Here is a 27,148-nt window from a genome sequence, read left to right as displayed (position 1 = left end):
AAATTGAGCGGCAATGCCCACATTATATTAATTTCGTGCAATATCGACAGCTCATTCTCCGGAAAAATCACAAATGCACTTTTTTTTTTCAAATCATAGTTGCAATCTTGCACAGGTCTCCTCCTCCAGCATTATCCTGTTCTTGCGAGTACACTATTACCTTCAACAGGCACTTGCACTTCTTATAACGTGTGAGCTTATTGCCTTTGCGTGCATTGGGCACTGACAAGGATGGAGAGATCCCAAGTGCTCCATCACTCAGGCAGCAGTACAGCTAGGGCTGGACCTCAGGGCCAAAGCCCAGGGGCCCAAAGCCTAGAGGGCCCCCAAATGATGACAAGGCAACAGCAATCAGGTTTTAGGCCACCATGGGCATGCCCACTGGGATGGATGCTGGTTGCACAGGATCCTTTCTTCTTATTTTAAAAGTCATTTCATAGGCAGGAGACAGCAGGTTGGGCACTATTATAGATGCTGATTTTATTATTTTCACTTAAAAATATTTCACTTTTAAAAAAAGTACAACAAAATGGTGCTTAGTCCCAAAGGACCATGTTTAGCATCTTCGCAGTAGAAGCAAACTCCTTTTTATTCCTCTAGTCGTTGTGGTGCTGATTTCAGTGAGTTTAAAATGTGAAATTGCACATTCTCTAGAGTATTTTTTCTTTTTTCATATATCTGGGTTGACAAACTGGATTTTCTTTGTATTTTGCTCTAAGACATGAAGAATGGAGAAACAATTGTAAAACTAGGGATGGGCAAACGAGGAATGTTCAAGATCACTAGGATTCCCCGGACATCATCTCACCTCTTGTCTCATGCCTGATTCCCGTTTGTGTTTGCAGTTGCTGCTCACTTTGAGCAAATGGGGAATTTGCCCAAATCAAGCAGCAGTTGAACAGGAGTTCTGCACAAATCCCTGAAATGTGTGCAAATTTGCTCCATAGACTAAAGTGAGGCTGATTCCATCTACTGAAGAAATTTGTGCAAATTAGGAAAATTGCACGAATTGGGAAATTTGCGCAAATCGAACTGGGAATTGGGAATGAGATGAAGACAAGGACATGTTCAATAATTTGCAAATATTTTCAGTGGACAGCTGCTCAAGCTCATGCTTGCATTCAGAACTTCAAATGGGGCATGCTCACATGTTTTGTGAGCAAAAATGAAATTCTCATACATCCCTACATAAAACATGGAATAGTGGTGGAGGGGGAGTGGAGAACAGAAATGTTAGCTGCATGCTTCACAACTAAAATAATACACATAGCTGTCTAAAGGGGCCCCACCTAAGGTCAGTAAGGGTAGAGTCTAAAATTACGTAGCTGCACCACTGCACTCAGGTGCCTCTACATTTGATGCTGGTTTGTTGTTGTTTTCTGTATCTCAGTACAGGGCTGGATCCTAAAACACTGATTTCTTAAAGAATTTCTTTCTCTTTTTTTAGCCACCATCATTGATAATAATCAACTAGATTTGAAAGATATACATGCACAAAGAATGCCATACTTTTTAAATGTGTTTTGGTTGTACGAATTTCTAATCATGTTTGATCAATGTATTTCTTTTCCAGATGTGCCTAATGACTCCTGAGATAAGATATAAAAATAAATGACTCCTAAGATAACATAAAAGCATCATTCTTTAGCATCACAAAACTCTGCTGCATTTAACGTAACGCATTCTTCATTCTTTGTCCTTACAGAGGGTAATCCATATACCTGGTGGATTGGACGTGCCAATGAAAAGCACTACTACTGGGGTGGCTCTGGACCAGGCATTCAAAAATGTGCCTGTGGCATTGAACGTAACTGCACTGATTCCAGATACTATTGCAACTGTGATGCTGATTCTAAACAAGAGTAAGTATGTTGTTATGTGTGTATTAACAATGTCCAGGGTAATCCTATACATGTCTACTCAGAACTAAGTTCCACTGAGTTCAGTGGGGCTTACTTCCAAGTAAGTGGGTAAGGGATTACAACCTAAACCTCTCTCATAATAGTAACACCTAAGGCCATGCAATGAGACAAATTGGTCAGGACAGGCACAATCCATAACTGACTTGAGAAATTCATTTCCACAGGATGTGATTATGGCCACTAGCTTAGACAGCTGTTAGATGATTAGATGCAGAATAGGTCGGTCAGCTCTAATTACCATGCTAGGTAAGTGGAGCCTCTATATTCAGAGGCAGTATACCTCAGAGTACTAGAAGCTAGGAACAAGCAACAAACAGCCACGTTCTAGCCTTTTGGCCTATTTACATTATCATCATCATCATTATCCTGGATGATGGGATACATTTATTGTGTTGGTCTGTGTGCATATTTTAAACACCTGAATTGGCCAAACTTTCCTTCCTCTCCCTGACTCCACATGAAACAAAACAAAAGGTTAAACTTTATATTAAAAATCTAAGATTAGTCTCAACAGAACATATTTTTGGCACATGACAGATCTGGACCCATCATTAACTTTGTGTCATGGCTTTGATTTCTCATAATTACATAAATGTGTGATTATAGCTCTGAAAGAGTCAGTAACAAGACATACTTCTTACTTTTATTAGCATTTTTCTTTGTTGTAATCAGCGTGTTGATATTTGGATCGATAGAATCATGCTAATTGTTAGAATTAAAACTTTAATACATTGCTTTATTAATGATTGCTGAACTGTGGGAAAATGCATGATTCATCTGGGCTAAAATAGGTAATTTAGTGTATGGATTAACAGAAAGTGAAGGTGAGTAAGAGAGGCTTTCTTTCAAACAGCTTTTAGATGATGGGAGAAGAATAAAAAAGATACTGAGGTGTAGCAAGCTTAGAAAGTGCTAGGTAAATGAGGTTGAAAGATGCAATCTTAGATAACAGGCACTAAGTGAGATACCAAAAAATAAGTCAGTGCTTGGAATGTTAATTTAACATGATGCAGACCAGAGGAGTAAAATTTCTAAAAAGGGGCAAGTTATATAGGAGATGTTTAATATGTCTCTGAGTTGTCTTTGTGGGGCTCCTAATGGTCTCCACTCCAGCCAGTGATAAGATTTACATCCAGTTTTCTTCAACAATTCTAGAGCATCCAGTGTTCCCAGACTATTTTCTGGGCTGGATGTTAACTTTGTTATCTATGGTAAGATGACCATATCTCAAGAAATATATGAATGAGCCTTTTGTCCGTGCATGCAGCCTCTTATCTCCTTCCTTCATGGCATGACCAGCCATGAAGTCTTCAATTAACCATAGTTTCCCATTTCCTCCAAACTCAGAAACAATGGTTACCAGCTTCAGAAAACGGTAGGATATGAAACCATGAGTTGAAGTTGGTTTAATATCCTGGCTTGTTCCGATGCTGGTAACCATAGTTTCTCAGTTCAGATGTAATAATAAACTATGGTTAATTGAAGACTTTCTGGTTTGTTTGCTCACACCACGCAGGGAGGCGTGAATAGACCACATGTGCAGGCAAAAGGCTTGGTCATATCACGGCTTACTAAACTGAGATATGATTGGCCAAACTGCCTCATGGTTATGTTAGGTTGTGCACCGCCTCATTACGAAGCCCAAATAATGAGGCAAAGCAGGCTGTTTCGGAGCAAAAGCCTCATGATACGAAGTGGGTCAGAGCAGTACTGAGTCGCCCCAGGGTGAAGTGCCCCCCCCCATGAAGCGCCTCCTCTGCCTTCTATATTCGGAGGTCTACTGAATGCCTCAGCAGTCCAGGCAGTCTGTCTCCCAAATGTATCTTCTCAACGCTCATGTGGAGGGGCATGAGGAGGAGGAGGAGGGAGGAGAAAGGCGAGCGGACGCAGGAAGGCAGAGGGAGGCAGGAAGGCAAGCGCAGGAGAAGGGAGTGTGCTTTGGCAAATAGGAACCCTCAGCCAGAACCAACGCTAGAAGTCTCCAGTCAGAGAAAGCAGTTGAGGAAGGGGGTATATATACTTTGGCAAAAGGCTGCATTCAGTCATTGCACTGGCTGTGTCTTTTGGAGAGGGCTGGTCTATGGATAGATGATCGTGTGTGTGCGTGTGCATGCGCGCACATCCATTCCTTGGAGTTGTTCCTTCTACTTCTTTGTTTCTGATCGCCATTAGGCTTTCCTCAGAATTTAAATTTATAAGAAACCACTTGGTTGTAGTGGGAGAGTTCCCATTCCTTGCTCCTTGATCATCCATCCCCATTGTGATGGTGTCTGTCAGGACTGATTCTGACTGCAGGGAGATAATTAGCAGCTCAGATTCAGAAGAGGAGCAGCCAGAACTGGGGGAGGTTTTTTCACAGGCCAGTTCAGATATGGATAGGCGTGCTTCTCAGATTACCATCTCCTAGATGGCTGGGCATGAAAACTCATCCTTACCCCCCTCTGTGAGAAGCAGTGAGCAGGAGGAGGAGGAGCTTGAGGTCTGTGACCTAAGGGACGCTAGTAGGGATGGCGGAGAATTTCTCCACGAATCTCGGGGAGGCCAAATGCCAACGCATTCGGCCCCTCGAAATTGGCAGTGAAATTCTCCACCACCACCCTGCCCCCCCCCCCGGGATGGGACTTACCTCCCCCGAATGTCCCTCTCGGCGGCGGGTCCCGGCAGCGTTTCGGTGGGGGGGACGGCCAGTCTTCCGACCGGCTGCCGCCACCGCCATTACAAAGTAAATGTTAAAAAAACACACACACACGTGATAGGCTACGTAACGATTTGTATAGCCTATCACGGCTAGATTTCCAAAGTCAGCCATGATAGGCTACGTAAATCATTACGTAGCCTATCACGGGTGACTTTGAAAAAAAAAGTGCGTACGCAAATGGCGGTGCCCATGGGCGCCGCCATTTGCGCTCCTTATTTGGGCCCGGGTAGTCTACGTGAAGATTTACGTAGACTACGGCGAAAATAAGGGCAATGCTATTTGCGTTGCCCTTATTTTCGCCGTAGTCTACGTAAATCTTTACGTAGACTACCCGGGCCCAAATAAGGAATGCAAATGGCGGCGCCCATGGGCGCCGCCATTTGCCTACGCGCTTTTTTTTTTCTTTTTCAAAGTCACCCGTGATAGGCTACGTATTGATTTACATAGCCTATCACGGCTGACTTTGGAAATCTAGCCGTGATAGGCTATGTAAATCGTTATGTAGACTATCACATGTGTGGGGGGTTTTTTTACATTCACCTTTTTATTTCATGGCCGTGGAGATGGGGCGCTTCTCCCCTGCCTGAATTTCACCCGGGCGAGGCGGGGCACCTCCCCCCCCACCCTGAACTTCGGGGGGAGAACCAAAGCGCCTCCCCCCCCACCGTGAAGCAAGCTGCGGGACGAGGTAAGTGACTTTCGTACATCCCTAGACGCTAGGTGGAGACACAAAGCTAAGAGGGAAATGTCAGGGATGGAGCTTAGACGTTCAAACTGGTTAGCAATGCATGAGAGACTACGCAGGGGAGCAGCAGGCGAGGGGCGGAACCGCCCTCTCTAAGTTAGCCTAGTCAGACAGCCGCCCTTTCAAACTGCGGGCAACTTTCGTTTATTCCCATTTGAATTCCCTGGGGGCATTCCTTTGTAACCAGAGAGTCTTCAAGGATTTGCATCTGTGATGAACCTGTGAATAACGAATTAAAGGCATGAGGCTGAAGCCTCTCTTTTTGTGTGTTTGTGAGTGCTTGAGGAAGGAGGGAGTCAAGGGAAACCTGACAGCTTGCCCGCAGCTTGAAAAGGCGGCTGTCTGACTAGGCTAACTTAGAGAGGGAGGTTCTGCCCCTCGCCTGCTGCTCCCCTGAGTAGTCTCTCACGCACTGCTAACCGGTTTGAACGTCTGAGCTCCACCCCTGACGTTTCCCTCTTTGCTCTGCATCTCTGCCTGGCATCCCTTAAGTCACAGTCCCCAAGCCCCTCCTCCTCCTTCTCGCTGCTTCTCACAGAGGGGGTAAGGAGGGAGCTTCATGCCTGGCCATCTGGGAGCTGGTAACCTGAGGGGCACGCCTACCCATATCTGAACTGGCCTGTGAAAAAACCTCCCCCAGTTCTGGCTGCTCCTTTTCTGAATCTGAGCCACTAACTATCTCCCTGTGCTCAGAATCAATCCTGACAGTGTATTTTGCAGCACCTCTTCCAGCTGCTTTCTCCTATATCTCCAGCTCATTTGTTATTTGTATTTGATTAGATTCATCTCCCCTTTCCATTTTTTTTCAGACCAACATAGCTTTTCCTTGCAAGTAGCTGCTATGCTCCCCCTCCCCTGGCAGTCCTGTATTTGTTTGTTTATCTCAATTTTGGACTCCATAAATGGGAGTGTTTGTTGTGTAATGTCAACCCTTACTTCTGCTTTCTCCGTTCTATTTCCATGTAGTTTTTGTCAGTCAACTCTGTCTCTTACAATTTTACAAACCCAGTCTTATTGCAATTTTTAAAAACAAACATTGACTTCTGGGCATGTTCCCCCCCCCGCCCCTTTTTAACTCATATTCGAGCATTTCGTTTTTTCTATCTTTCTAAATTCTTAAAGAAAGGCATATTATAGCAGCCTATGTGTTTAGTGTTTGTTTCCCCCCCCTCTCCCCCAGTTCTGAAGTGAACCGTCTGTGTCTTCTCTGTGTTGATCCTCCCCAAACAGAAATTAAAAAGGGTTTTTTTAAAAAATTAGGGTTTGATTTGGCTGTTATCTAATCTGCGCTGCGCTGTCGCCCTGTATTTCTTGAAGTTATCCTGCCTTCCATAGAAGAACATGAAATATAAAACAATAAATTAAAGACACCCGTCATTTGCTTAGGTAGTTCTGCTTTTCTTTAGCCCTTGTATGTGTGTGTGTCTGTGTGTGTGTGTCCGTGTGTGTGCACGTGCTACATTGTAGTTCCACCAACACTATATGTCCAAATTTCAAGGCATTGTGGAAAAAGCACAAGACACATAGTGTCAAGATTCCCTTAGCTCCCACTTCATTTCAATGCCCACACATACACAGACGAGAGGCTTCAGTCTACAGCTTTTAATCCATTACTTCACAAGGTTATACAGATGCAAATTCTCAGAGAAACTCTCCGTCTACAAGGAATGCCTTCAGGGGATCCAAATGGGATTTACGAGAGTTGCCCGCTGTTTGAACAGGGAGGCAGTCTCGCTAGCCTAACTTAAGCGGGGGAGGTCCCTCTCTTGTCATGAGGCCTCTAAGCGCAGCTTCTCACGCAAGGCCAATGAGGTAGACCATCTAAGTTCCGCCTCTGCCTTCTCCCTCTTTGCTCTGCACCTGCGCCTGGCATCTATTAGGTCAACCTCCTGTTCGCTGCCTCTCACCGGGGGGGGGGGGATTGAGGAGGGGCTCTCAAGCTCAGCCATCTGTATGTTTGTAACCTGAGAAGCAGGCCTACTCATATCTGGACTAGCCTGGGAAAACACCTCCCCCATGTCTGATGGTTCTCCTTCAGAATCTGAACTGCTATCCCACTCTCTGTGCTCAGAAACACCCCTGACACACAGTATTTATACTAAAATTACCTTCTTATTCCAATAACAGTCCACTGTGTGGCAAGGCAATCCAGCGCAATATGAGGGATCTTCGGGGTGTTGGCAGGGGCACAGGTGAGCGAGGTGCCGCTGTCACTAGCAGCACTGTTAGGCCAGTTGTCTGTCCCCTAGTCCAGATAGTGCATCCCGGTGCAGTAGGGCGGCAGAGCGCGGAGGCCAGTTGCAGTGCTCGGAGGTCACTGTCCGAGGAGGCTGGCGTGGGCAGGTGCAGTCGTCGCACCCTTGCCCAAGGCGGAGCAGCATCTCCTTCTGTAGTGGAAGAGGGGAGCCCGCTGATGGACGTTAGCTCAGAGGTGTCTGACGTCCTCAGCGTGGTGGAGGGTGAGGAGGAGGAGATCCCCCAGGGTGTGTTGGAGGAGCAGCAGCAGGCAGAGGCTCCAGCACCCGACCCCTCTTCCATTGCTCCCCCCGCTCGTGTGTTGCCCCCCAAGACTCAAGACAGGCACTCTGCGTCTCCTCCTCCCCTGAAACATCAAGCCAGCATTGCGTGGGACCACTTTGAGTTGGGAGCCGATCCCAGCACTGCCGTGTGCTGCCACTGCAAGGCGTCTCTGAGCAGGGGGAAACTGCCAGGGCACGACAGCACCAGCAGCCTGCTCCTGCACTTAAGGAGGCAGCACCAATCGGTCTTGCTCGGGGAAGAGGCTCCCAGTCCCAGCAGGCCGGCAGCAGGGGCAAGCATGAGGCTGATAGTGGCTCCGGAACTCCTCCAAGCTCTCCGTCTCTCACCCCCAAGAGGCTTAGGCCGGCCACCATGGAGGAGATGCGGTGGGGGAAGTATGGGTCCACCAGGTGGGGGTTTCCAGCATTCAAAAATCAGTGGCCCTTCTGGCCTCGGCACTGACCATGTTCATTCAAGATGCATTCAAAATACTCATTTAATGTGTGCCAGAAATAAACAAAAGCAGATAAAAAGATAACCTCTTCCAGCCCGCCTGCCAGGGAATGTGTGTATTCAGCCACGGAGAGGCTGAGGTGGTGATTCTTCTGAATAAGGGTTGTTTGGCACTTCAAAGAAACCTGCAGCAGAGGTTAGGGATAGTGACCTCTGCTTCAGCACACTTTGCCTTCTGAGTTTGGTCTGAGTTTCTGGGAATATCAAATTCAACCTGCACCTAGCACACAAGCCAGTGGGCCAAACTGCCTGGACTTTGGTGGGTGGGATGCCCTCGAGGGGACTGGGAGGGGCCCAGGTGTCATGCACGTCTATGGAAACAGGGAGAAGTTATAGCTCTTTGCTTTGGGAGTTTTCCTGGAAAAAATCAAATTTCACCAGCGCCTTGCACACAAGCCAGTGGGCCAAAGTGCCTGGACTTTGGTGGGTGGGATGCTCTTGAGGGGGGCTGGGAGGGGCCCAGGTTTCACATGCGTACATGGAAATAGGGAGAAGTTACAGCTCTTTGGTTTGGGAGTTTTCCTGGAAAAGCTCAAATTTTAACTGCGCCTAGCACACAAGCCAGTGGGCCAAACTGCCTGGGCTTTGGGGAGCGCAATGCCCTTGAGGGGGGCTGGGAGAGGCCAAGGTGTCACATGTGTGTGTGGAAACAGGGAGAAGTTACAGCTCTTTGCTTTGAGAGTTTCTGTGGAAAACATCAGATTTTAACTCTGCCTAGCACAAAAATTCCTGGGCCAAACTGTCTGAAATTTTGCAGGTGGCCTCCTCTCCAGGGGGGTGGAGAGCTCCCCAAATTTCATGCCTATATCTTAAAAACTAAAAAGGTTTGTGTTTTCCCATGTAAGCGGAAAACACCCCAAATGGCCGATCCGGATATCCGAATCTCATTTCGGATTCAGATCTGAGTTGAAGCGAAGGGGTCCGAATCGATCCGAGGTGGATAGGGGTCACTTCTGAGGATCCGAAGCGGCATCCAGAGTGGATCAGGCGGTCTGTGCACAGCCCTAGTTTCTGTACACTGAAAAGGTATGCTGCAAGAGGCAAGTAATGGTTCACAATATGGCAACATAGCATGGTGCGATGATTAGACAAGTAGCATCTCCAACCAACAGGCAATGCTATTTTTATCCCACATTATCATCATATAGCCTTGTACAGCAGTTTATAATGCTAAAAACATTATAAAAGTCAAAAACACTGTTAAATATGAGCTGATAGATGAAAAAAAAGAAAAAGATAAAACTGTCTCAGCAATCCAAAGACCCCTCTGAAAAGGCAGATTTTAACCAGTCTCCAAAAGTTTGGAGGAATGTCTGCTAAACACACTACTCTGGGAGGTCCAAAGACAAGATGCCTACAGCATGAGCAGCATGCCTGCAACGGCTGAGCAGATGGGAGGAACCACTACTCCTAATTCCTTCCTCCTTGCAGGGGCAAGGGGGCCACACTTAACAAAAGCAAGAAAAGCAATGGTGTGTCAGCTTGTTCTCCTCACTTTATGTTCAACTATTAAGCTCTCTTTGAACTATCAGGGAATTTTCCCCTTTGATCTCAATTACAAACTGACTGAGAACAGTTACTTTGTTCACTTGTTTTCAATAGATCCATTAAGGACTGTGTTCCAAGCATAGTTGGGAAAACGGCATCTCTGGCTATAGCTGCCACCTGTCTATCAAGTAGCAAAGGGATTCCATAAGGATTACCAAGCTACAGACCTTCTCCTTTTGGGAAGTATGGCCAATGGTCATGCTAGCTGGGTGTGATGGGACTTGTAGTCCAACACCTCTGGAGAGCACCAGGTTGGGAAAGTCTGATCTAGTCCTAAATCAACCTTATTACTTTCCATCAGTAATTCTATCTGAAATGAATGGAGCTTCATTTTATTTGCTCATTAAGGTGTTCTGTTGACCAGCAGTAATGTAATAAAGTTTGTTTCTCTAAGCAAGCATTAAAATGCTATTGCAACAAGAACTTTAAGTATTCCTATTCTTTAGCTTGCTTGAGCCAAAGTAGAAGCCCTTGTAAAGAAATCTTCCTTGTGTGTGCTTAACATTGTTCTTTGAAGAAAGTAATTGAAGGAAATACTTTATCTGCGAGCATCAGGGCTCATTCCATTTCTGTGAGTGTGTAATAAATACGTTGAGAAATTACTATTCCTCTTGTATGTGACACATTCAACACATTCATTCAAGATGCAAAATGGTGTTCATGAATGAATGAATAGCTTACTGCGGTCGGTCACAGACCAATAGAAGTTTTTCTGCAAAAGGCCAATACAACTGATTAAGAGTAATTAGATAAAAACAATAAATTTTAAAATGGGGCCAACATAATTTCCCCTAGTTTGCATTGAAATAAGAAAGAAAACTTGCAACCTTCTCAGTGATATCGGATGGTGCTCATTGTTCTTTTTAAAGAGGGACTGGATCCATCAAGTGTATTATGGTGTGAGGACTCTTATGGCACAATGACCGGTTCGCACATAATGGCAATCAGGGGTTAGTTAATTCATAAATTGCCAAAATCTAACATGAGCGACCATGCAGCCTCCAGCATGTTCATCACTTCAACTTTCAATTAACGATCTACCATCACCCTGTTTGTAGGTTGTTAGTGTGATGTCTGAATGCAGACACTCTGGGTTGTTTAGGTGTTAAACAACCCAGAGTTAACCCAACAACAAACCATGGGTTAACTCTAGGTTGTTTGACCAATAGACAACCCAGAGTGTCCAAGTTCAGACATCATGCTAACAACTGACGAGTGGTGCGGTTGTAGATTGTTCATTGAAAGAGGAAGTGACACGCATGCCAGAGGTAGCACACTTGCTTGCTCCTGCTAGATATTGGCAATTTGTGTGTTGATTAATCCACAATTGTAGTTACATGCAAACTGGGTCAATACATTAACGTTGGCAAGGTTTTCTCCATAGGCATGAGGGTGTGAGATGGAGGGCTAGTTCACACATGGCTCAAGTGTTTAGATTATGCATGTAGCAGCGTACAGGCTCACACATCCCCCATCACATCACTCATTTAACTATAATGAGAACCAGGTCCTGTATTTGGCAATGTGAATGGGGCCTACATGTATAGGCACTGGTATTGGCATACACTGGGCTGGCTCCACCGGTTTTGCCTCCCTTTGTGACATGTCACAGATTTTGCTCGTAACATCTTTTCATTTTCTGTCTCGCACGTTTTGCCTTTGAGTCTTTTTCGCTCTACACAAATGACAGCAGCGAAGTCAGAATTAATAAGTAAAGTGACCCTCAATGCTCTGTTGAATACACAGCAGTTACTTAGATATTGGAAATGAAGCCCTAGTTCATTTGCTGCCTAGTTCATACATTTCTACCATCCTGAACATTTCATTGTGAAGATGGCTATATAACATATTGAATCTTAAACTTTAAACTTATTTTTTATTATGAAACAATTTGATGCATCATTAGACAGCCCAACCATTGAAATGAAGGAATGAAACATAAAATTATGCTTTTTCATATTTAGTTTGAAATGTATCATTTGGGTAAGAGCTATTCTTCCCATCCTGCTCATTTCAGGAATCCCTTCTTAGTCACAGATGCTTGGTTCTATTCAATTTCAATCTTGCACTATTTAGCTGATATTGTTTACATGTTCACTGGACAGCAAGACAGCAAAGAGCTGTTTGTGGTGTGAGTTACAGTTATTTAGTGAATAGCAGAGCTGAATACACAGAAGAATGAGAAAGTCAAAGGAATTGAACATCACCTTACATCAAACACCACCTTAAACCTGTTTCTGGCAATGTTCTTCACTAGTGTCCTTTGTCTGTTGCTGAACCCATGCCTGGTATTCGTTTCCTCTGGACAGTTATCTGGCTTCCTCTCTTTCTTCCTTTAGAAAGCGCTTTTTTCTCTTGCATTTTGGTTTGGATTTGTTCTTTTCTTCCTGCTCTCTTTTTCCTTTCTTTCTTTGGTTTGGATAATTCTGTCATGCCCGGTATATAACTCTGCCTGTTCCCTTCCATTCTCTCTTCTTTGTATTTCTTGTCCTTAGTAGGGCCTAAATGTCTAGGCACTGCTCCTCATTCCAGCTTAATCTCAATTACACTCTCAGTTCAATTGCATGTACTGAAGCAGGACCTTGGTCATTAATGAGTAGCACCCAGAACATAGAGGAGACTGGATGGCAGGATTAGAGAGGAATGGACTGGAGGAGAAGCCATACCTGCCTTCCCTTCTGCTTCAACTGGAAAGTTAAGGGTCCATTTCTGTTGTATGGGCTGCAAAGTGGCAATGTTATACCCCTAACAGTGCAACCCTATGCATGCTTACTCTCAAGTAAATCCCACAGTGTTACATGGGCCTTATTTCCTAGTAAGCATTTAGGATTGCATCCTAAACGCAATTATATCTAGGTTCACCTGTCAGAAGTGCCATCTAATATTTTTCTGTTGCACTATGAGCTGCATATACTTTTGCAATCACACAGTATGATCAGATTTGTTTGAGTACAATCTCTTTTTTAAAACAACACCCCTTTGTCATTTGTGCACAGGAACCTTTACCATCCTTTTCTGCTCTCAATAGGACCAAAGCTATAATTATATATTAAGGTGCTGCCACATTCATAAACCATGAAATCATATCTGAAGGCCTGAAATGAAATACAGTGTTTAACTAGGGATTATCCTTCCATATCCATTCAGCCAGAAACTATAACTTATTCTGTATTTATTGCATACTTGTAAGGTTGCTTGAATGCATCACGATCTGAAGTCTTCTCTACTATCATTCAGGCTTTCTGGATAAAAATAAAAAATGATTTGCAATATCTCAGGGGGTTTCATCATCTGGAAGGGTGAAAGGAGTAGGGAGAGAGATAAATAATGAATAAAAATCCCTACCAGGTCACATATCAACTTGCATTTAAATAGACATTCCATAGGAAAGACTTTACCTGGAGAACTAGAACTTTCACTGAAATTATGTGTGTGTTTATTTGAAACCCTTTGCTTTTAAAGAACATTTTAGGGCTATAATGTTTAATGAATTCTTTGATTAAAAACCTTTTCATTAATTAAAAATATGCCTTCAGGAAATGTGAAATTATGTACAATACCAGTACTTTTGCAAAAACTGAAAGTTATAGGTGTTGTCATAGAAGAGGCATTCTCTCCTGTGAGAAAGTTTCTGCTATGATATATGCATTCATCATCTAAAAACAAACCATGCCTTTTTAAAGCACTTTTCCTTCAGAATCATTTTAATTTATATGGAACAAATGCAGATTTAATTAAGTAGCACCCATACAATTACAATACAATCCTATAGTAAGCCCACTGAGATCAATGGGGTTTACTGCCAGGTAAGTTGGCATAGGACTGCAGTCTTAATCAACAAACAACACAATCCTATACATGACTTTTCAAAGGTAAGTCTGACTGAAGGCGATAGGTTATACCTGGGTAGGCTTGTACAGAATTGCACCATAAGCCTTCAGCATACTGCTTTTGTCGTGAAGATACACAGCAGCCTCTAGGGATACTGTAAAACCACAAGAAATATAGTTCCTATAATGACTAGTATATTGGTATTCTTGGCCACTGATATTCTTGGTATTCTTGGCCACTGCTGTGTATGCTCATGGCAGCATCCACAGATTTGAGGCCCTACTACTATGACCATTTTCAGGAATCCTCCCTGCTTTCACCCCTCTTGCTTCAGTATATTTCCAAATCAGGGAAATGAGGAGGGGTCTTGATGGGCAAAGATTGCAGGGAAGCCACTAGACCTCATTATGCACTGAAATAGAACCCAGAGGCCTTACTGATTTCATAACTGGTCCAAATTTTAAAATCTGATTGATTTTGAATATTTGGGGGGGTATCATCTTAATCAATCCTTTTTAGTCAGAACCATTCTACAACAGCCACAGGGGATGGGGGTGTTCCTCCCATCTCTGAATGAGGACTAATCATCACAGACTGAGCTGCAATGTCACTGAAATCAACCCCACATTTTACTATGCTATGTTAATGTATATTTGCCCAAATGGCATTACACTGGGAATGGCTTGTAAGGTAGATTATCATTATTGTCCTGTTGCATTCTGCTGCCTTAGGTTCACCCATTCTATCAGTCACCTGTTTAGTGCTTCATTTAATATCCTGTACTGCAGGGGACATGTAAGAAGACATCATGTCAAGTCAAAACCCATCTGCTTTCAAACATTCAACTCACTGAGACATTAAGTAAACATACAGTATTTCAAATCCCTGGTGAGAAGCCTATGGCAATTTTCTGTTTTCCCAGAATGTTAGTTGTGCTATACATAAAATACCAGTTTTGTCATAGAAATCTCAAAAGGGGGGGGGGGGCATAAAGTGTTTAACGAAAGAATGAAGCAGCATTTAATTTTCTAACAAGGTCATTTGCCTCCTGGAGAAGATACTAAAAAAGCAGCCTAATTGAAATAGAAATACTTCTGTAAGACATATGTCCATGTTTCCAGGAGACCAAAATGACAAGTATATGTTTCACCTTGTGCTTTACAGCAGACTGATTTACATAATGGAAAAAATGCACACCCAATCCTACATCTGTTAATTACCTTTCTGGTGTGCCATTGCGCTAAATGTGTTTATGAATCTTGGAGCATTCAATTGCCAATAATTATTTGTGATGAATGAAGGGTAAAAATGTCTAAAGATAGTTATTTAGTTCTCCTTTTTCTCCTAATGGCATCGTCTTTGTCTCACTGAAACATTTAATTTAACACCAATCATAGAAGCCTCCTTCTGCCCTCAGTGGATGCACCAACATTATGTTTATAGCTCAATTTGTAGATAACACTTTAGATCACCCTTTTAAAAGCCATTGCCATTAATAGTATCTTCTGGAACCTTTACACAGTTTGGAACTTGAAAAGGCCCTTTTCTTTCCTGCCAATTACAAAATAATTAAAAGCTTCAAGCAGTCTGGACCAAGTACTTTCCTACTTGTGATATGGGGTTGCTGCTGACATGTAGCTGCACTTTCCCTGTATTGAACTGTCATGTTGGGTGTTTCCTCAACCTGATTCTATATGATGATACCGTACTGTGTGATGACAAACAATGCATACAGTATGATGACATCACAACACACTGTTAGTGATCCTACGCATTATAGTGTAAAGGAAGAGACCTTGACGAAAGGATGCCATTTGCAGCCCAATTTCCTAAGTCACATGTAGTTCCACCCATGGAATAGGGGCCAACTTAGCTGAGGGCCCTGTTGAAATATACCTGCAAATAAAATCATGTGTGAGACACACATAAAAGAAAATTATTTATAACTGGGAACAAGGGGGATTTCCCTTACTGCTCAACTTTGTACCAGCACCCATAAAAAATTGTTGAACCCATTTTAAAGAATTGTATCAACAACTATTGAAAAGAAAAATGCATATCATCTTGAAATGTGTCATTCCAATTCACAGTAAACAATGACCAGCTTAAAACAAATAATGGCTGCATCTGTACTGCTTCTCAGATTAAAAAAACTCATAAATGCACATACAAAAAAATGAAGGAGTGGGAGATATGTCACTCAAGAACATTTAGGGCTATATTTTGAAAGTATAAATATAGGGGTTAAAAAAAAGGAATTCTTGTTGAAATGGTTCATAGAGAAACCTGTGAACCAACCCCTGTGTTTAGAGAAACTTCTACCTGGTATAGCAGCTATGGAGTCTGCAGTCAGCCAGACAAAGAACCCCAGACAAAAAGTTGCATGGAGGAACAAAATAGGCCTTCTAAGTATATGTGAAACAAGAGGAAATACATGATTAGGATTCATTAGTCTCTATGAGAAAAGAATGCAAATTATAGGTGGCCTAAAGAAGGCAGAAGCAATTACCTCTAAAAGCTTAATTGTTTGATATAAGTGTAGCCCTGGGTTTCATATCTCATATTGGAAAGAGAGTAGTTTGTAGGAAGTTCTAGCAAGAAAAACTAGTATCTTTTATCCAACTTGAATATATAGCGATGATGTCAAAATCATTATTCACAATTGCACTTTGAGTTGGGGACTTGAATGTCTGGAGAAGAACAAACTTACTTTTTCAATTTGTATGAAAGGAGAAGCCAGGAAGATTATAAATTGATTAGGCAAATTTCAGTTTCTTGCAAGTAGTTAGAAGAAATTATTCTGCTCTAAATCCAACCTATATAAAATTGCTTTCTATATAGGAATTTCAATTGTGGCTAAAGACATCTGAGAGAGAGAGGGAGAGAGGGGGGGGAGAGAGAGAGAGAGAGTGTAAAGGAGCACAACAGCAAAACAAAAAGGGGGCTCTGGATCCACTGTGGATGCAGTCAGTCTTAAGGTATAATGTATAAGAAAGGAAGGAAGACTAACAACAGACTATTAAAAAAATATTTTTAGCTAAACGTTTCACCTTCCACCCTCTTCAGAAGCTGTGCTGCTAAATGAGTATCAGGAATGGCAGTTCGGAATGCCTAGGAGGCGGGCAACATGGGCCCCTCTGGCCTCTAGTGTGCCCCTCATTTCACTACTGAAATTCACAAAAAAATCAGCACGTTTTTGCATGTTTTTTGCTGCTGCCCTGCCGCTGGATTTCAGCAGCATGGTGGTGGTGGCAGGACTGTGGCCCATTGAGGGCTCTCAGGGAAAATGGCTCCCAGCCCCCCAAAATTGCCCACACTGATCTAAAGAGAGGGGGAATGAGAAAATGTGTCTTGTAACTTGTCAAAAAATCGTGAGTTGGATGCAGACTTAGCCATACTTTGAGTAAACCCATAAAAATCAATTGGGCTTAAGTTCCTCATTACAATGGGTCTGTTTTGACTAGGTCTGGATCCAACCGTGCGTGTGTGCGTGCGCGCACACACGCACACGCAATGTAACCCTATTAATAAACTCTTGCTACCACCAACATTCTTTAAAATGAACAGTTCCTTGCCTTCTCATTGTTTTGTAATAGCCTGGTTAATATAGCATAGGCATGAGATTGACTCACAACTGAGACAAAGACTAAACAAAAATGAAAATAATATATTTATAATATTGTTAATGTAGGTATACGTGGCATTTATTTATACATCTCAGGATTTATACTGGGACAAGATAAAATGTTACCACTTCAGATGTTCCACCTTATTTATTCTTAGTAAACTTAGTAAGAAATATAGGAGTCAGTTTTGTTTAGTTAATCCCCTATTTAAATTAAGGGGGTAATTCATCTATCACTTCCCATCCCAGCAAGCACTAATAGAACAGAGTATTAAAGTCTTATCTCTGGTCCAGCCCTTGCTCTGTTCCTCCCTGGCCCAATGGCTCTTCAACCAAAATGAGGAATTCTTTCTGAAGAGAAGTTTTCACCTGGGTCTGGACCTTCACACTGAAAACCCTGATTCTAGAATCTCAGAAGCCTGCTTGCTGAAACTTCTCTGCTGCATTAAACAAAACTCTTCTGTCAAAAGCCACTGTCTTCCAATACTTTCCCTTCTAGGCTGTCATTAGACCAGCCCTCACCAACTTTGGTGCTCTCCAGATGTTTTGGACTACAGTTCCCATTATTCTTGAGCATTGGCCATTCTACCTAAGGCTTATGGGAGTTGGTCCAAACATCTGGAGGGGACCAGTTTGAGGAAGGCTTCTTTAGGCTATGAGCCCTCCTCACAGCCTTATTCTCTTCAGCTCTGCCTCCTCTTTCTATTGATTTTTTATTCATTTTAGAATATTTATATATTTATATCCCATTTTTTCTGGAAAAGACCCTGATGCTGGGAAAGACTGAAGGCAAAAGGAGAAGGGGACGGCAGAGGATGAGATGGCTAGATAGCATCACCGATGCAATGAATATGAACTTGAGCACACTCTGGGAGACAGCGGAGGACAGGAAGGCCTGGCATGCTATGGTCCAGGGGTCACGAAGAGTCGGACACGACTTAACAACTGAACAACAACAAAATCCCATTTTTTAAAAATAGAAGCGGTTGACAACATATTACAAAAAAATACATCATTAAAAGCAGAACAGCATTTAGATAAGCTAGTGGTTGAAAAAAACCAGGGTAAACAAGTGTTTTTCATAATCATCAAAAGCACATAATTGTTGGTGCATGATGTATCTCAGAGGAGAGGTCATTCCAGAGTGAGGGCACTACTACAGAGAAGGCCTGTTGCCATGTTCCTGCCAGATGGGACTCTGTAGGATGTGGTATGGTTAGCAAGGCCTATCCTGAAAACTGTAGTAGTCTAATGAGTCTATATAAGAGGAGACAATCTTCCAGATAACCTGGTCCTAAGTCCTCTTCTGCTCATCCTCCCCTTTTTTTAACTTCTGTCCTCTGTCTTCCTCTCCCAGGCTCTTCTATGCTTGATTCCAGCTCCAACTTCTCCAACTGTGCTCTGCTGGCCAGCCCCTGGCCAATAATATGTGCCCACCTCACAGGACCCCCTTCTGTTGGTCTTTACCCAAGGGCCAATAGAAGTTATTTTACAGCAGGGGAAGGCAACCTGCAGCCCTACGACCAAAAGTCACCCTTGAACTAATTTCCAAAGCCCTCTGTGAGCAATCAATTCAGACCCATTGTAAAAGTGATCTGTCCCTTCCCCAGCAGCGTGCTCAGTGGGGAGGAAGGGAGAAAGAGAGAGAAGGGGTGGCCCGACCCACTGCCCATTGCCATCATGAGGCCCCCAACAGATTACTCCAAGGGAATGTGGCCCTCAACAGAAAGAAGGATGCCCACCCCTGTTTTAGAGTGACCCTCAGAACACCAGTCAGCTTAATCCCTTCTAATGTTCCTGATCAGTATAAGCACCGGCATCATTAACCTTCAGTACTACTAACTGCCAAAGGTACTGTCCTCCTTAGCAATGGTAACCTAGGCTTCTGTTAGTAGTTACGTCCCCATACATTGTAAGTTTTCAGAAGTTTGAGGCCTAATTAGATACACTTTAATGACATGTTTCATTTCAAGCTGAGATATTTAACCCTAGTATAAAACGTATCACCATTCATAACCCTAAACACCAGTCCTTTCACATTAAATAATATTAAAACATGGTTTCTTCACATACCTTCAACATAGTTACTTGAAATAGTTAGCAATAACAATAATACAAAATATAATTAGAATTATTTTTCAGCTTGTCAGTTGCCTGGCTGCACATTTTGCATGTAAGGCTAAAATGAACACTTTGTTGTTATAGTGTGTCAACACTTTCTTTATGAAGGATCCTTACAGCCCTTCACAAATCTTATACACTGCAGAGAAAGTAGAAATATGAAAATTATTCAAAAATGTTATATACCTCATTATAGTTACAGGATTATTCATCTCCTATTTAGTTATTAACTGAAATATAACACACAGTGAATGTAATCCTTTTTCTGTTCAAACTATTTCCTTTGGGGGAGAAGGATGATAGAGGCCATTTTTGCAATCAAAATTTACAAAATGTTTAAACAGCAGATGTATTATTATCTAAGTACTGAATATTCCAACATAGATTATTTCTAAATATCTACAGTGAAGTCAGCATGCTGGACTTGTTCTGTAATTAACTCACTTTTCTTTGTGGGACATTAATGCTTGTAAGTAATTCTGATACCTCTGTGTTGATTGAAAAAGCCATAATGCACTTCAACAGAGGTTTTTCCAACAAAAGTGGCTTGGCCAGTATCCAATGTTTGTGGTAAGCAGGCCTCCATAAGTAAGCAGGCATGGAAAAGTGTTCAGGGAGACAAGGAGCTCCTCTGAGTTTTCCCAGTCCAGTTTTATGTGCCTTGGTGAGAAGGACTTCCAGTCCATTAGTTTGGGAGTATATTGTGGGCTACTATGTGCTCCGTTACTATTAGTAGTGTTCTCAGCAAGGATGCCATGAGGGATGGCAGGTAGGCCATTCTTTTTGTCTTGTTTTTCAGGCCACATATGCCCTACCCCCGCATCCGGCTTGCCTGGCTGGGGGGGGGGGGCGTTGCGAGCGGGCGGTGTGAAGAGGCATCTCAGGCTGCCGTTGGGCAGCACTTTGTGCCATTTGTGAGGGGTGGGGCCGGAGAGATTTTTTGTTCTTGATCCGCGCCCCTCCCCAAGCAATCTCTCACTTGCGTGGCTCCCTCCCACCCTCCCTTAAGCAGTGTGGGAGACAACCGGTTGCCTTTTTGGAGGGGCCAAGTAGGAATTTTTGGCTCACAGTCCGATTGGCTGGGACTGCGTGTCTTTTTGCCTACTTCACACTGTTAATGGGGTTGGGTGTGTCCTGTAGGTAATTCTGGTCTAATTCTTCCTCAGTTTAGGTTGCATTTCAGTTGGTGGCTAGGATGGGCAAAAGGAGAACCAACTTAGGGATGGTGAGCATTCAGAGGCACCTTATGGTGACAGGTGATGCCTGAGGCCTCCCAAATGGGTTTTGCAGCTCGGCGGGGGGATAAGGGTTGCCTGTGAGACCAACTCACCTCACTCACCCAGGAGCTGTGCGGCCCCAGGAGGGGGTGACATGGGAAGGTCTACCTCTGCCATAGGGGGCAGCCCGGGGGGGCAGCGATGCTGACACGCTGCCCCTCAGGCTGGGTATGTTTTCGCCCATAAAAGTGCCAGCTAGCCGCTGGCACAGACATTGCCCATCCTAGGTTTTCCCCTTTGCAGATATTTCAATAAATGTGGCCCAATTTCAATCCAAGCTTTGTTGTCTGTCTCTTCATTTCCATGTCTCCACTCGCAAATGATTCTTCACGAACACCAATATGTCTGTAACTCATTGTAACTCATTGTAACTACACAAAGTTACTGGGGTCTCCAGCCTTTTGGGACCTGTGGGCACATTTGAAATATTGAGGGAATGTTGTGGCCACTGACGCAACATGGCTGCTATGGTGGGTATAGCTATTTATAAAACACCCATTCCACACAAGGCAAATGGATAATACTAAAGCCCTCTTCAGGCATTCTTCTTACTGTGCTGAAAGGATGCGGGAGGGAAGAAGCTCTCTAGCACCCTCCCCCTGTCATTGCTCTTGTCACCCTGTGTGCATGGAAGGCGACTGTCTGAAGCGGAGATCTTCCTTTATACATGGGGTCTCTCCATGCCATTAAGAACCCTGATTTTCCAGGGTCCTAAATCACATGGAGAGCCTCCAGTTCAGACTGTTACCCTCCACACTTACAGGGCAATGGAAACATCCAAGGACGGAGGTAGGGCTGGAATGCTACTCTCCTCATGTGTTCAGTGAAATTGGGAAGAAGAATGCCTGAAGAGGGTATAAAGGACAGGTAACTTGCCCCCAGACCCTGAGTAGAAGGCAGAGGTGTTGTCTGATCCCCAGCACACAAAACCACTTCTTTGAATTCATATTTCTGTGTGTGTGTTTGTGTGTGTGTGTGTGTGTGTGTGTGTGATCATCCCCTAAATATACACATTCTGTCTCATACACACACAAACTCCCACACCCCTAGCACGCAAAATCCACTCAGCCCACACCCCTAACCCATGAAATCCATTCACCCTAATCACTCATTTTTATCTCTCTTTTAAGATCACCCAAGGGCACAAACGCTCTCACCCCACACCCAATATTCCACTCCCATAACACCCACACCCAAAACATCCTCACAGTCCCCTTCCCTACTTGCTCCCTCACCCATTGTGTGCCCCTGAGAGGCCTCCCCTTCCCATCACTCTCCACAGTCTTCTCCACCCCAGTACCCTGCTTCCTCCTCCTCCCTCTTCCCTCACCCCAGCCCTCCTAAATCCAACCCTGTTTGACCCACTTCCTCCCCCTCACTGGGTCACCATCAGCCCTTCTCACAATCTGAACCCCAGTAAGCTCACTTCCTCCTCTCCCCATCAGGTCACCCTCTCCCCCCAGCCCACTCCCTTCCTTTGATGGGTCACCCCAGCCCTTCCCCAGCCCTTTCCTGGTTTCCTCACTGCCATCTCCAAGCCTTTCTCCTTACTTGGAAAAAGTCCATTCTTTCCTGTTTTTTGCCCAGCCAGCTGGAAGCACTTCAAAGCAAGGCCCCGGCCTCCACCCACCCACCATCTTCACTTCTTAAGAATGCGTCTGGGCCCCATGTAGAACTCAAAGGCACTTTGGGGAATAAAAATGGCTGGAGGGCAGTGCTTTGTTTTGAACCACTCCTGGCCACACATTAAAAAATAAATAAATTAAGTATTGCAGGGTAGTGTGGTAAGGAGCCATGTCATCCTGGCAGTGACTTGCAGGGCTCCGCAGGTTGCTTTTTTCAAACAGCTGTGAAAAGGTTGAGAAACCTTTTTTTCCCCTGGAAAATAAAGGGGAAGCCTACAGTGCCATCCGGATGAAATCTTAGAAGAACAGCTGCCTTTGCGGAGGGTGCAAAGGGGCTCAAAACTAAGGTCAGTTGCCCGAGTTAATCATCTACTGAAACGCTGTTTTGAAACTCTTAATTAACTAACAGACTACAAGGACAGACGAGCTCCAATCTTACATAGTATTTGGAAACTTAGGCTACCAGCAAGCACCACTTGCACAGCAAAAAGCAAAAGTGTGGTAGTTGTATAAATCCAACCTGAATTAAAATCAAGGACTTGCAGACTTTTACAAAGCGAATTTAGCTCAAGAGGTTCTTTCAAAGAAGGAGAAAAAAGAAAAGAGTACTAAGACTGTTTACATTTTTAAATAAGTATTACAGCCTATTTAACTTTCTATTTCTTTAAATCATTGTTTGAAGGTTTTAATGTTTGAATTTATATGGCTGAAAGCTATGTTTTTGTCCAGTTACTATTTTCTTCTGCATGACCTTGAGAAAGCGACGAAGTCAAAATAAATAAATCTTCAGCAGAAAGCCTGGAATAGGCTGGAATAATATCCACTTGTGGGCTGACTGCTTGAAATTTACTAAAGAAGGAGTATTGCTGACACCTGTTGGATGTTAAAAAATCAGCAGCTTATGAAAAATCTTTCCTCTTTTTATGTTTTGTTTGTTCTATCTCTTCTTTTCCTTTTGATACTAAGAGAGATCTTTTTTGGCATTGGAGGATTAATACCTTACTGGATATCCAAATGAATTAATTTATAAAGGAAGTGATGAAGAAGACAATTGAATGAGTGCTATGAATTTGGATAAACCAGCAAAGCATATCAGAATAACTCATAGCAGAGCGAATACCTGGGAGATACCTACAGAACAATTAAGAAGAAATACTAAATCCAGGAAAGGCTCTCTAAAAGAGACTCCGATAGGAGCTATGAAATTATCAGTGAAAACAACATCTTTAAGCAACGAAGAGGTACCTGAGCAGAAGCAAGATATACAAAAGATGGCCTTGGATGAACAAACACAGAATATCATAGATGCTATAAGCAAAAAGATGGAGGCTTTTGAACTATGCATAGAACAAAGGATGGGCACTTTTGAACAACGTATAGAACGAAGGATGGGTACCTTTGAACAATGCATAGAAAAATGGATGGAGGCATTGGAAGTGAAGGAGGAGATTAAAGATACAAAGGAAGAATTGAGACAAGAATTTAAGAAATTAGATGATGCATTAAATCAAAGAACAGAAGAGTTTAAAATAATGACAAACAGAGTAGAAGTACTGGAAAATAATGCAGAAATTGTAATTATGGAGTTAGAACATGAGCAGGATGCCTTAGCTTGGTTGGAGCTTAAAGACAAGGAACGTTCGTTACATTTTAGAGGGGTCCCAGAAAGTTATGGCAATGCAGAACCGGACCTCAGTACAGAATTGATAAAGACTATAGCAGCCTTTTTGAGTAAAGAAGAGAAAATTATGGAAATGGAAATAGATTGAGCTTGTAGACTGAATTCAACATATGCTAAAACAAAAGGTTGCACGCTCCGGGAGACAGCGCAGGACAGGAAGGCCTGGCATGCTATGGTCCACGGGGTCACGAAGAGTCGGACACGACTGAACAACAACAAAAACAAAAGGTTTACCCAGAGATATTATTGTCCATTTTGTAAAGAAAACTACAAGGGATTCAATTTTCCAGAAGCACTATAAAACCAAACTGGAGATGGGGGGCAAAGAGATTATCATTATGAAAGAAATTCCTAGAAGGTTTTTGAGGAAAAGGAGAGATTATGCATTTTTAACAACAATCCTGAATCAGAAAAAAATCATGTTTACATGGAAATTCCCAGAAGGTGTGGTCTTCTCTTACAGAGAACATAGATATAAGTTGAACTCAATTCAGAAAGCAAGAGAGTTCCTTCGAACTTATGGAAAAGACAGGACAGACCTGCAACCTGATGTACAAGAAGATTATAGCACTCAGTGTGCAGCAGGTGGAAATTAAGAATGTATCTTAATCTTATATTTCTTTAAAAAAATGGATTACAAATTTTTAACCTGGAACATCAATGGGGCGAATGCTCCTCAAGAGAGAAATAAAATATTTTATTATTTACAAAAATTGAAACAAGATATAATATGCTTACAAGAAACTCATATTAAGAAACAAGATACCAAATGTTTAATTAATAAAAAATTAGGTGAACAGTTTATAATTGCAAGCCGAAAAAATAAAAAATTAAGTAGTTCTATATATTAAGCCACATTTGGGACCGGAATTAGTATTGTCAGATGAACAAGGTCGTTTTGTGGGAGTTAAAATCACATTGAATGGTGTATCAACACTAATTTTAGGGGTTTATGCACCTAATGACCACAAAGCAGAATTTTATGAGGATCTCTTATCCAAACTCATGGATCTAACTTTTGACAGTTGGTGTTTAATGGGAGATTAGAATGGGGTGATTGTACCTCAAATTAATAGAATATCGGAGAAAAAAATAAAGAGTAATCAAGGGAAATTACCTAAAAAAAATTGAATTGATGGACAATTTGGCCTTAGTAGATGTATGGAGAGATAAAAATGGAAATTCAGAAGAATATACATTTTTTCAGAATGACATAATTTTTTTTCAAGGATTGATATGATTTTGACAACTAAAGAGCTTGCTACAAATATTGGCAAAATACAAGTTCTACCAAGATCATTTTCAGACTATAACCCTATATCTATGTCATATGTGAAAAGAAATTAAGATAATTTCACTAAAAAGAAATTAAGATAATTTTTTTAATTGAATCTGGACAAGGGAACAAATATCCGAACAGTATGGGATGCAAGTGAGGCCTATATGAGAGGTTATTTTATACAACAAAACACGCAACTGAAAAAGAAAGGAGAAGAGAAGGTACAAAATATTTTAAAACAGATAAAGGAGAAAGCAGAATTCCTAAAAAAAAAAAAATGGGAAAGGCAAGTGTCCTCCGACAGATTAAATTACTCCAACAACAATTGTCAATGTCAACAGTTCAGAATATGCAAAAAAAAAATTAAACTTTGTAAAACAAAGAAATTTTGAATTTGCTAATAAACCAGGAAGATGGTTGGCCTATAAATTTAGAAAGGAAAAAAGAAAAGAAAATAATTGTGAAAATAAGTGAAAGTGGGTTAGAATTAACCGATAATGTGGCAATTCAGAAAGTTTTTCATCAATATTATTCGAATTTGTATACAGGACATGATATCTCCCCAGAATTAATGGATAAATATATTCATAAACAAAATTTACCAAAAATTACTAAAGAACAAAAACACATGATGAATGGCCCAATAACAGCAAATGAAATGGTGGAAGCAATAAAAAAATTAAACTGGGAAAAACTCCAGGACCAGATGGAATATTAGGATTATATTATAAGAAGTGTGAAGAAGAAATTTTACAACCGTTGAAAAATATGAAGAATGGTATTTTAGAAAAGGGGGAGATACCGGAAACATGGAAAACAGCATATATAACATTAATACCTAAAGAAGGACAGGATTCAACCTTGACAAAAAAAACTATAGACCAATCTCATTATTAAACAATGATTATAAGATATTTGCAACAATTTTGGCAGAAAGGCTCAAGAAAATATTGCAGGAGTTTGTATATGAGGATCAAAGTGTTTTCCTACCAAGGAGATAGATGAGAGACAATGTAAGAACAGTCTTGAATGTGGTAAAATATTTGGAAAAACACCCAGAAAAACAAGCCGCTCTGATCTTTTTAGATGCAGAGAAAGCATTTGATAATCTCAACTGGAAATTTTTAATTAAGACTTTAGAAGAATTGGATTTGGGGGAAAACTTTATAAAATCGGTGAAATCGGTATATACTGATCAAAAGGCTCAAATAATTATAAATGGGGACTTGACTAAACCTTGCGAGATACAAAGAGGAATAAGACAAGGCTGCCCATTGTCACCGCTACTGTTTATATTGGTTTTAGAATTATTGAACAGAGATATAAGACAAGATGATAGAATTACAGGAATAAAGATTAAAAAGGAGAAATATAAGATGAGGGCTTTTGCAGATGACTTGGTGTTCATGTTGGAAAAACATTTATTTATTTATTTATTTATTGCATTTATATCCCGCCTTTTTCCCTCTTGCAAGGAACCCAAGGCGGCTTACATTCTCCTCCTCTCCATTTTATCCTCACAACAACAACCCTGTGAAGTAGGTTGGGCTGAGAGTCTGTGACTGGCCCAAAGTCACCCAGGGAGCTTTAAAGGGAATTGAAATTTTAATGAAAAAATTAAAAGAATTTGGAGCAGTGGCAGGGTTTAAAGTTAATAAACAGAAAACAAAAATTTTAAAAAAGGATATGAATGTTCAAGGGGGGAAAAAGTTGATGGATAAGACTGGCTTCCAAATTGAAAAGAAAGTAAAATATTTGGGAGT

At 42.1% G+C, this 27,148-nt stretch overlaps 1 protein-coding gene across 1 annotated transcript in view; it reads left to right on the top strand.

Moving 5' to 3' along the window:
- The window catches only part of CNTNAP2 (contactin associated protein 2), a 2,014,778-nt gene that overhangs the window by 1,686,539 nt on the left and 301,091 nt on the right, over positions 1-27,148 (top strand). The window contains exon 14 of the mRNA XM_084857751.1: positions 1,706-1,862. Coding sequence (XP_084713877.1) covers positions 1,706-1,862 — 157 coding nt within the window. The remainder of the gene's footprint in view (positions 1-1,705; positions 1,863-27,148) is intronic.

This window comes from Heloderma suspectum, chromosome 5 (genome assembly GCF_057233095.1).
Source record: "Heloderma suspectum isolate Gila_16-S chromosome 5, 16-S_ref, whole genome shotgun sequence".
NCBI lineage: Eukaryota > Metazoa > Chordata > Lepidosauria > Squamata > Helodermatidae > Heloderma > Heloderma suspectum.
The sequence above is the reverse complement of the archived record's forward strand: the minus strand, read 5'-3'. Positions and strand labels throughout refer to the sequence as shown.